The sequence below is a fragment of the Hemiscyllium ocellatum genome, chromosome 12, assembly GCF_020745735.1.
Source record: "Hemiscyllium ocellatum isolate sHemOce1 chromosome 12, sHemOce1.pat.X.cur, whole genome shotgun sequence".
Classification (NCBI taxonomy): Eukaryota; Metazoa; Chordata; class Chondrichthyes; order Orectolobiformes; family Hemiscylliidae; genus Hemiscyllium; species Hemiscyllium ocellatum.
This window is the reverse complement of record NC_083412.1, coordinates 65,401,648-65,413,088: the sequence shown is the minus strand read 5'-3', so window position 1 is coordinate 65,413,088 and position 11,441 is coordinate 65,401,648. Positions and strand designations below refer to the sequence as shown.

Sequence of the window (11,441 nt, the reverse complement as noted above, 5' to 3'; positions counted from 1 at the left end):
CTGTCACTGTATGTTGGTGGTGAAGAGAAATGGCTATTGAAGACTTTAGATTAGGGCTACTCAAATGGTCTGCTTTGTCCTGTATTGTATCAAACCACTTCAGTATTGATCTGCACCCATCCAGGCAAGTGGGAGTATTTTGTCAGATTCCTGACTGGTGCCTCCGAGATAGTGGATAAGGAATGGGAGATAAGAGGTGAGTTATTTACTGCAAGAGTCTCACCCTCTGACCTGCCTTTTTAGTCATAGTATTTATGTGGTTCATTCAGTTCAAGTTCAAATTTTGTATTTGAGTAAACTTCAGCAAACCTTCTCCAAATGGGTTCCCAAAGTGCATACATAATTGAGTTCTATATTCAACTGTGCACTATTACCATATTCCTTGCTATATTCATGAGTGGACCATCAGTTTGTCATTCCTCAGCATTAACAGTACTATAAATCATTCTCCACACTTCCAAGCTCAATCTCTTGAATTCTTGATAGGCGTAAATAGATTTTGGGCAGTGATACATGCATCGCCTCCTATTCACCACCCCTTGTCTGCATTGTAGGATAATGGTTAAGAACAATTTTGCTGATGGATGCCATAAAGACAGAAGTCATAACAGGAACATGAACAGGTTAAGTGAGTGAGCAAAGATTTGGCAAATAAAGTAAAAGGTGTGAAAATGTGAAAATGCCCATTTGACTGGAACGATGAAGAACACTTTATCTAAATGATAAGACCCCTGAGATGCAGAGGGATCTGCGTATCAAGTCCGGCAATCACAAAAGGTTAGTATGGCAAGTAATGAGAAAAGATTCTAGAATGTTCTTCTTTATAAAATGGAAACAAATACAAAAATAGTGAATTCTAAAGAAATCATAATTCAAAGCATCAACGTCGGGTGGAATTTTTAATAGGGCCTTTAACTATTTGGGGTATCGTGAGAAATCTGAGAGAATAAGATGTGATGTCTGGGAAGGATCATCCGGAGTCAGGAGAAATAAGTTGCACTTTCTCACAGAGTACAAGGCTTCAAGGTGAGATTCTGGCTAGGCAGTGGTGCAATGCCTATTAAAAAGGATTATTGCTTGTATTGCCCTCATTAATACTGAATCACACTTCATTAGGTGTAGTAGCACAGGACAGACAGAAGCACGCTTCCAAGAATTCCTGAGGTGAAAGCTGAAGTGGATACCTGATAACTCCAGCGTGTCGCTTGCTAGTCCAGGGTCACACACAGGACACATGGCAACAACATCTCAGGACAGACACCAGGACTGCAGTTGCATGCATCCCATAACCACAAATCTTGGCAATGACAATGTCAGCCTCTCCCCACTCTATTGGCACATCTGCACCCACATACAGCACACTTGTGCTCTGTAATGTTGCAGTTTGGAGTGCATTGACACGTCTGATGGCAATGCTGCTGCAAGGACACTTTGCTCAGAAACAGGCACCCAGCTCACAGACTAGAAGAAGCTGTTCATTTATTCTCCTAGTGTGAAATTGAATGGCAGAGCTGTTAGTCTTGGCGCAAATGGGGAAGAAGGAATGAGGTCTCCTGAGGAAACGTGTGGGCAACAGGTCAGACAGCATCTGAGGACGAGAATCGACATTTTGGGCATAAGCCCTTCATCAGGCTTATGTCTGAAACATCAATTTTCTGCTCCTCAGATGCTGCCTGACTGGCTGTACTTTTTCAGCACCACACCCTCGACTCTGATCTCCAGCATCTGCAGTCCTCACTTTCTCCTAACACAGAGATTATGCAGAGTTAGTGATATGGGGAGCTGGAGCAGGTAGGAGTGAGTGAGAGAAGATGCAACGGAGTGTGGTAGAGTATTACCATTTTGGGGGCTGAGATCGCGGAGAGAAGATATGTATCCTTTTCTATCAGGGTGGGTAGACCTTCTTGTAGCATTGCTGGATATTGCTCTGGACAGTTAAGATCATACTAACCTGGGTAGCAACCTCTAGCCAGGCCAGCACAGTCTAGGGTCCTAACCTGCACTGCTGGTCCTGGGGGCTGTGAAATGTCACCCCGTCTGCTGTTCTTATCTGATCTGGCTTACATGTGACTCCAAGCCCAGAGCAGAGCAATGTGGTTGACTATTAACTGTCCTCCTTGGCAATTGAGGATGGACAGTAAATGCTGTCCCAAACAGTGATGTCCACATCCTGCGAGTGGATTTTTTTTAGAAGTTTGTACAAATTGGATAGGTTATCAATTATGAAGACCAAGTCTCTATATAACCTCAATCCAAACTCTCTCAGCACTAAGTTCTGCTCTGGCAAAGTTGTGATTCAGGCTGTATGACTGCACTATAATTCCTATTTGTATTAATAGGTACATGACTTCACTTACTGTGCAGCATTTGTTTTTTTTGTATGGAATTACATCATTATGCACATTTGTATGCAATTGATAAAGTACTCACAAGTACAAAGATCCATTGTCCTTCAGAATCTCTGCCAACCGTGTTACAAAAAAATCACTAAAAAGGAAGCAAGCATACATTTTTGGAAGGAAAAAACTTTACTGTAAAAATCGATTGTACCCCCTTTCGGTAATCATGAACAACTCTTTATAGACAAGCTTTATACAGTCTTAGCAGGCAATGTTGATGACAATTTTTCAGAGATGCATCAATCTAGCCAAACAGTTCCACCACGTCTTCATAATAAATCTACTTGTTTTAAACATCCAAAGGTAATCCAGAAAATCAATACAAACATTCTTAGTCATGAAGTCTATTATATTTTCACATGAAATTCCTAGGACAGTCCTTTACAGAAATAATTCACCCAGCAGTGGCAAACCTTATAACTTTTAGTGGTGGCAAATATAGCACCAGAGACAATCAATGGGTCCCTCCATTTAAAATAAAAGCATTTACATGATAATCCATGTAACAATTTGTGTTCTGAAGGGTCACTGAAGCCAAAATGTTAACTCTGCTTTCTCTCCCCAGAGGCTGCCAAACCTGCTGAGTTTTTCCAGTAATTTCTCTTTTTGTTTCTGATTTCCAGCATCTGCAATACTTTTAATTTTTTAATCATTTGTTTTGTTCAATTTTGTGAAATTCTGTCAAACAAACATTCATGAGCTTGGACTAAAACATTTCTTTATACATCTCAAGTTTCAAAAACCTTCATATGTAACAAAATAAATTCTTGAACAGTTAAGACAAGTAGAGAATAGTTTATAGGCAAAACAATTTAGCAAACAGACTGATTTTATGTACTTTAGCAATTCTAGGACATCAGAACAATATTTTGAACACAAGATTGATGGAATATAAATTTTAGACATTACGCAATTTTAGACATTACATAATTAAGAATTACAATTTAAGGTACATGCTGTTCATGAATTACATAGAAAGAAACCATCAGAGCTACTGCACCAGTGAATTGATCAATTCTCTGTAGAAACCAATTAGATTTTCCTCTTAGATAAGATTTCCAATGTGCAGTAATTTGCTGTTGTTAATCTGAAAAATGACCATTAACACCTTTCTCTTACTTATTTACTAAATACTGTTAATAGTTGTAAGGCATGTGCCTTGGGTGTAGTAATTTTGCTCAAATTCATTAATCTTATCATTAGGTTCCTAAGTGGCATGTTTGTCTTTAAAATTCAGATTACATCAAGTGAAATTAAATATTTAAATAAGATGTTTTTTTCTTAAGTTTACCAATATGCAATTACAATGCATTTTTCCTCATTTAAGGCAAATGACAGGCATTGCATATACTTGAGTTTACATATTTACATACACAGGTTATTACATAATTTTGACATTTTCAATGGTTGCATACAAAGCAAACTGAAGCTATAGTTTGATAATCTTGATCTAAATATAAAATGAGTGACAATAAAATAATTAGCAAAGCTGAAAACAGATTCCATTGGTCTATAACAAGTAAAAATATCATTCACAGAATTCTGATTTGGTAGCAAAACATCATTGTCAGAATAGTCAATGAAGCGCTGATTGTAGTACATTTCTATCAGCTCAACTTGGAATGCCATTTTGGGTGGGAATGTTGAATACAGTATAAAGAGCAAAACCTACACTGTAATTCTTTAAATGAAGAGTGTTAGACTGAAGTCAACATGACGCTGGTCTGAGAAGTCCTCTACCACTTGTGTTGCATGCAAATTGCACTTCAGGGGCAATAACCTGTAAAGTTGTTTTCTTTAATTAAAAATGCCCAATTATACATAGAGTTATTTAGTTCAGTTCACCACGGAGAGAAGTCCAGCCCTCAAGTTATCTTTCCACTATTCTGGGGTCCTTAGAACACTTTTGCGTAATTTTTGTCCATAGCCAATCACACCATCACAGCAAGTTGAGGACAATTCCTGTATCACATCCTCCAGTTCTGCATGAAGAATTACAACTCAGACATTTCAATTAGTCAGGAGCCTTATTGTCTGTCCAGTATCAGACATTCAGTCTTAAAGCTGAGATAAGGCCAGCTGATCAGACTAAATGTTTTAACTCATCAAACTATTGAACCAAAGAATGATTCACCATGTTCCTCCTATTAAATTCTCACACAAGTCAGTGTATTCTTCTCAGCAAGAAGTTTTGCTGAACACGCTTAAAATAGCTGTTTAAGCATCTGGTCAGCTACTGTCCTACCATTGCAGATATAATAAATGGTCAAATTCTCCTTTCCCTGCACACTAACCAAGACCTCTGAACTTGATGTGACTGTCATATCCAATAATACTTTTTTTAAGTTCATTCATGGGATGTGGGTGTCACTGGCTGAGACAGCAGTTATTGTCCAATCTTAGTTGCCCTGGAGAAGATGATTTGCCTTCATAGATTAGTCTGTGCACTGTAGCTAGACCCACAATGCTATTAGGGAGTTCCAGACCAGTTTCCAGAGAAATTTAATTTAAACAATTTGGGAAAAAGGTCATAGTGAATTAATCAGCTAGTACAGGCAATTAAAAATGAGGCACTAGAGCTGAACTTCAAATGAGACTGCAAATAGCAATACAATAGTTGGAGGTGATTGTCTTGTTAAAAAAATCTACAAGCAACATTCTATTAAGAGTTAGTAAGGGATACAATAGGAACTAACAAAAATCAGTTTAGCATATACCCGAAAAAAAAACACCCCAGTCACAGAACATTTCATTTTTGCACAGGCATTCACTGCAGGGGCCTTCATCCATGCAATAGTTAGTGGCTGTGGCCACAAAGTCTGTTTCTTCAATTATATTGGACAGTCAAATTTTCATTTATGTGCTACCAAGACATTAACCAGATGCTTTTATGATTGAATTCACATATACAACCATTAAAATATTTTTTATTGATATATAGGTATTACTGGTACAGCCATCCTGTGAAGTTCATCCCTGATCACATTTGAGAAGGTGATAGTGAGCCAGTTTTTCAAACTGCTAAAAGCTATTTGGTGCAGGTACACTCAGTGATGTTAAGAAGGGAGTTGCAGGACTTTAATCCAGCAAGTGAAGGAAAAGCAATATAATTCCAAATTGGACATTGTTTGGTTTGGAGAGAAATGTGAAATTATAGCACTCCCACATGTTTGCTGGACTTATCCATGCAACTGGTAGATTGGTATGGAATGAATTACTAAGAAGCATCAATGAGTTGCTGCACACATCTTGCACATGGTCCAGACTATTGACACGGTGTCATCAGTGAATGTTTAAACTGGCGGATGGGGGTGCCAATCAAGTGACTGGGCATGATCATGGACGTTGCTAGAGTTCCAGCCATTAGGTGAGTGAACATCATCCTTAAACTGTGTCTTATAACTGATGGTGAGGCTTTGAGTCGGTGCAGACTACTTGCCTGAGAATTTCCAGTTTCTGACCTGCTCTTATATCTACAATATTTATATTTAGGTGTAGATCAGTCTCTGGTCAATGGTAACCCCATTGTTGATGTTGACAGCAGAGAATGCAGTGATGGCAATTCCTGAAATAATTACACAGAGCCCAGAATCCTTTATTTACAAATGTAAAGTCCTTGAGTTGTGTACTGCCTCTTCAGAGTCAGCTATGAAGGTATCTCTGACATTTCCCTTTATATATGTCCCAGATTAACAGCCCCAACCAAGGATCTCATATTGCATACAGTCCAGCTGGCTGACCTCATTGCAATCGCTACAAGGTTCTTGAATATCAAGGGGAGATGGTTAGCTTTTCTTGTTGGAGATGGTCATTGCCTTTGTGTGAAGTCAAAGTTACTCCAACTTTTCAGCCCAAGCTTGAACATTGTTCATAACAGCATGAGTTGAACAAAGATAGTTTCAGTATCTGAAGAATTGCAAATGATAGTGCAATCAACAGCAAGCTCCTTTCCTTCTAATGGAAAGAAGGTGTCATTAATAAAGCAGCTGATGATCGTTGTGTTAAGGACACAACCCAATGATCTCCTGCAGGATATCATGGGGCTCAGATAACAACCACAACTATCTTCCTTTATACTTAATAGGACTCTAATCATTGAAGAGTTTCTCTACCCTTCCAGTTTCTAATGAACTAGATTTTACCAGGATTCCTTGAAATAATACTCAGTCAAATACCTTCTTCATAATTTGGGAAAATCAGTCAGATCCTCTCAGTTCAGCACTTTTGTCAATGTTTGGGCCTAGATTACAGTGAGGTCTTGAGCAAAGTGACCCAGCATAACTCAAGCTTGGCACTGTGAGAAGGCTAGGGTTGACTAAATACCACTTGATATCACTATCAATGCTAACTTCCATCACTTTGCCGATTATCAAGAGTAGACTTAGGGGGTGGTAATTAGCCAGACTGCATGTATATATTTTATGGAGAGGATATACCTGACAACTTTCCATGCTGGTATACAAGTGCCAGAGGTTTAACAGCTTGTGTAAGTACCCAATAATATTTGAGCATTAACCTTCAATACTATTGCTGAAATGTTGTCATTATAGACTCAGTTTTTGCAGCATCCAGTGCCTTCAACTGCTTCTTGATATCATGTAGAGTGAATCAAATTGACATCTGTGATGCTGATTGTGGGTCCTCTGGAGTGGCAGCAGTTTGAGGATTGACATTCCAGGCTAAAACTATTTGCTGTCATTACTGTTTCCCCTGCACACCAACATTACATCCCCAACTCCTCTATCTCTCTGCTGCCTTTCCCTCTACCCCTAAATACACAAGTGAGCCAAGAACTTTAAAATATTTTAAATTGTGTGTATATATAAAAACATAATGTATCTACTAAGGACAGTTAATACAAAATCTATATTAGAAAGTGAGGACTGCAAACGCTAGAGATCAGAGTCAAGTGTGTGGTGCTGGAAAAGCACAGCAGGTCAGGCAGCATCCAAGAAGCAGGAGAATCTATGTTTCTGGCATAAGCCCTTCATCAGGAGTGAGGATTGTGGGCCAGGAGGGTCTGAGAGATAAATGGGGGGGCGGCAGGAGGTAGCTGGGGATGTGATCGGTCAGAGGGGAGGGTGGAGTGAAAAGGTGGGAAGGAAGGAAGGAAGATGAACAGGTAGGACCGGTCAATGGAGCAGTGCCGAGTTGGAGGCCTGGGACTGGGATAAATGTGGAGGGAGGGGCAATGAGGAAACTGATGAAATCCACATTGATCCTGTGTGGTTACAGTGTCCCAAGGCAGAAGATTAGACGTTCTTTCTCCAGGTGTTAGGTGGTAAGAATGGAGGAGGCCCATGACCTGCATGTCCTTGGTAGAGTGGGAGAGGGAGTTAAAATGTTCAGCCATGGGGCTGTGGGGTTGGTTGGTGTGGTTGTCCCAGAGTTGCAAGAGGCAGCTGGTTCAAGTTGAAGCTAATTGATTTAGCATTTTCTTTCTGTCTTAACAGTTGGGATCTCTCTCCAGATTGGCCATTTTATCTTTTCTTAAACTCTTCAGTAAAGATTGAAATAAGGCATCTATTCAGCATCATCTCCTGTGATTTTATCTTGCTCATCCATTAAATGTCTAAAAGGTTTGCTCCTTGTTTTTATTAGAATGCTTTACTATTTTATCGATGAATCCTAAATTCTGTACAATAATGTCAATTTTAATTCCCCAAAATTTACAGAAATTAAAGCTATTGATGATCTAAACTATTCACCAGTAATGCAACAAGTAATCTGTAAATGTAGGATTGTTAAGTTTTTATAGAAGTGAAAAGTGATCCATCAATATGAAAAGTCTAAAAATCCAAAGCCCTCACTACATAAATTTCATTTCACTAAATGCATTTCAAAATGTTGAACAGTGAAGAATGTGCCACTGTGTTTTTGTTTTGCAAGTTAATAAGTGACAGCAAAAGTCAGTGAATTCCATTTATCAAATGGCATAGTTTTAAATTACAGCTTAGCCGCAATATAAGACCTTGCCAACATTGTCACCATGGAGCTCCAAAGCTTTCTGAAATATGTTTTATGCTGTTATAGAAAATGTCTCTCACTGTAGCATCATCTTTGGCTATTACAAACTCCACAATGATGACACCTATGTAAACAAAAATACTAATTTAACTAATCTCACAGTTGGCAATAGTTTTGCATGTCAGTGATAGGATATATTTTGAACTATAACTCAAATATGCAGATTACAATGTTATTCTCCACACTGTTCCAGTCTAGACAGTAGTCCAGATAATTGCACTAGTGATCAGGAGTGGAAGATACTGAAAATTTCTGGAGTAGGCATATTTTGTTCCTCAAAATACATATTGTATTTAGAACACCAAGACTGCATTACCAATTTGTTTTTGTTTTTCAAAGTGTAAACCGCTGAAATCTTTGCTGGAATAGAACGTTTTCACAGCCAGAAGTGACACAAGTAAAGTTGCAGTCACGAATTAAAAGGAAACACAGGTTTGCTGAAGCCCACATATTAGAAATATTTTACAACTGTTACAAAAGTAGTGAAAATAGGCTGCCAATATTCAACTTTCATCATTTGACATTAATTCAAGGACTAAAAGTATATTACTGACCTAAAATGACTGCTGTGACCATCATCCAAGCACAGGAATCCCACATAGAATATATAAACCAGCTACTTTGGATCACCATTTTAATCAAAAGACAGTGAAATTTAGTGAGGTGTGACGTAAATTTTCTCCCACTAAAAGTTGCTGATAACTAGCAAACTTAAAATGAAACAATTACACAGACACCAGAATAAGCAAAGGGACAATGTTAGAACAGTAAGCTTTTGAGCAAAAAGCCAACAAGAGAAAACAACATGGACGGAGGACAGCACAAATACTGGGAACTATTCCCACTGCCTGCCTCTCAATCTTCATCAAGCTGAGAAACTACCCGATTAAAAGCAACTTGGAATAACAATAATTTCCTGAGAACTCTAGGATATCTGAAGCTTCACCACTGCAAAGGAAACAAGACGGCGGCACGGTGGCACAGTGGTTAGCACTGCTGCCTCACAGCGCCTGTAGACCCGGGTTCAATTCCCGACTCAGGCGACTGACTGTGTTGGAGTTTGCACGTTCTCCCCGTGTCTGCGTGGGTTTCCTCCGGGTGCTCCGGTTTCCTCCCACAGTCACAAAGATGTGCGGGTGAGGTGAATTGGTCAAGCTAAATTGCCCGTAGTGTTAGGTAAGGGGTAAATGTAGGGGTATGGGTGGGTTGCGCTTCGGCTGGTCGGTGTGGACTTGTTGGGCCGAAGGGCCTGTTTCCACACTGTAAGTCTAATCTAATCTAATCTAAAAGACAAAAAGCAGCCAAATAGTTGAACTCAGGTCTTTTCATTTTTTTTCAACCCAAAAGGACTCTTAAGATCATGTCTTTCCTGTCTTTAGTACACACCCCACTTTGATGCTCAGCACTTGTATTTAATGTTTGTTGTTGAATTGTATTATTTCTTGTTTTAGGGAAATAGGCATTCATACTCCATCCTCTTTCACCTGAGAAAATTTTGGATTTTCCTTTCCTTCATTTTTTGAACTGGCTAATTAAATTTAAAGTGCAATAGCTATGTGACAAAGAATAATATTTTACTAAAAATGTTGGTTAAAAAGAGAAGAGTTGTGACCTTTCCTTAGCTGTTCATAACACAATGCATTAGTTATTAAAGCGCTTGGATGTGCAAATCCCCAGATTTAAAGCTATTAAGAGCAGATACATTCCCAATTCACTATAGCTTTCCAAATTAAGCCTGAAATATTTTCATAAATGGATGATTACCATCCTACCATGGTCCCTTATTATCACATTTTTAAAACTTAAAGTATTATTTTTACTATGTCCAGAAGATCAACTACTAGATGTTACAGAAAAAAAAACAAACAGTAGCTGGCACTTCAGCTACTCATACCTATTCCTCTGTTCAGGTTATTTAGTTAAATACATGTTGATCTATACAGTCACAATCTCTGGATATCAGAATAAACTACTGAATCAGATTTGTAGATCTTGTTGGAATGTCTTTGTCCAGAATGATCCAGTTGCGCATAAATTACAGGCCCCTATTGTGAAGTAAAAAAAATTATTCAGATTTTAATGTTGACATTTTAAAATTACAGATGCACAGTATTTAACATTTTCACATCTAAAAGATTATTTTAAAGAATAAGTCAAAACTTAAGTTGGAAGTTCAGAACGCTTCTGCAAAACCCTGCTGTGAGAAATGCTGTGCTGCAGATGTTGCTTTCTGATATGAAATATCTAAGACAATATCTGCCATAAGATAACATGAATCAAGGGGAAGCACATCAGAGTTAGGAGCAATATTACATATGTGCTGCTGTGTGATACCTGTCAGAAACACTACAAAATAAAAATCATATTCACTGATTTATTCTTTCTATTCAACTAGGTTTACCCCTGTAGCATAAGGAGACTTTAATGGTGCAATCAATCTGAGCCCTTACAATATGGGCACTAAACAATAAAGCATTTGTCTCTTTAGTTCTTCTGATATCCATATTGTGAAGATTTAAATAACAAAAATATGACATTGAATGCATCATTTCTCATACCGATGCTCACTCCCAATTTTGGATCATGACAGGTCTTCAAAATCATTCCTCCTAATGTGGTATCTCATGCACTTGTACTATAATAGTTTGAAAACAGCAGCTAAAATTTGCAACATTGTAAAGCATCAGTCTATTGAGAACTTAATGGAGGACAGGGAAGTCCTAGTTCTGAAACCAAAACCATTTTGACTGCTCTAACTATATTGGAGATTTTTATCAAAGAATGAAAATGTATGAATCTCTGTTGTTGGATTTTTGTTCACTATCACCTCACATGACTTCCTTTCTTCTGCAATTTGTAAAGTGAAGCTGGAAACAAAGATGATGGCAGTAGTAAATAGGAAAAAACTGCAGTTAACCAAAGGGTCAAACTTTAAGGTCAACGATATCTGTGCCACTTTAACCAAATTTTCCATAACTAAGCTTGACCAAAATTGATATGGCCGGATCAGTAAAT

General features: G+C 38.3%; 1 protein-coding gene across 1 annotated transcript in view; it reads right to left on the bottom strand.

The window, feature by feature from the left end:
• Positions 1 to 2,509: 2,509 nt before the first annotated feature.
• LOC132821095 (myelin protein zero-like protein 1) overlaps positions 2,510 to 11,441 on the bottom strand; it is a 49,921-nt gene continuing 40,989 nt past the window's right edge. The window contains exon 6 of the mRNA XM_060833618.1: positions 2,510 to 10,471. Within this exon, the coding sequence (XP_060689601.1) occupies positions 10,370 to 10,471 (102 nt within the window). The 3' untranslated portion in view covers positions 2,510 to 10,369. The remainder of the gene's footprint in view (positions 10,472 to 11,441) is intronic.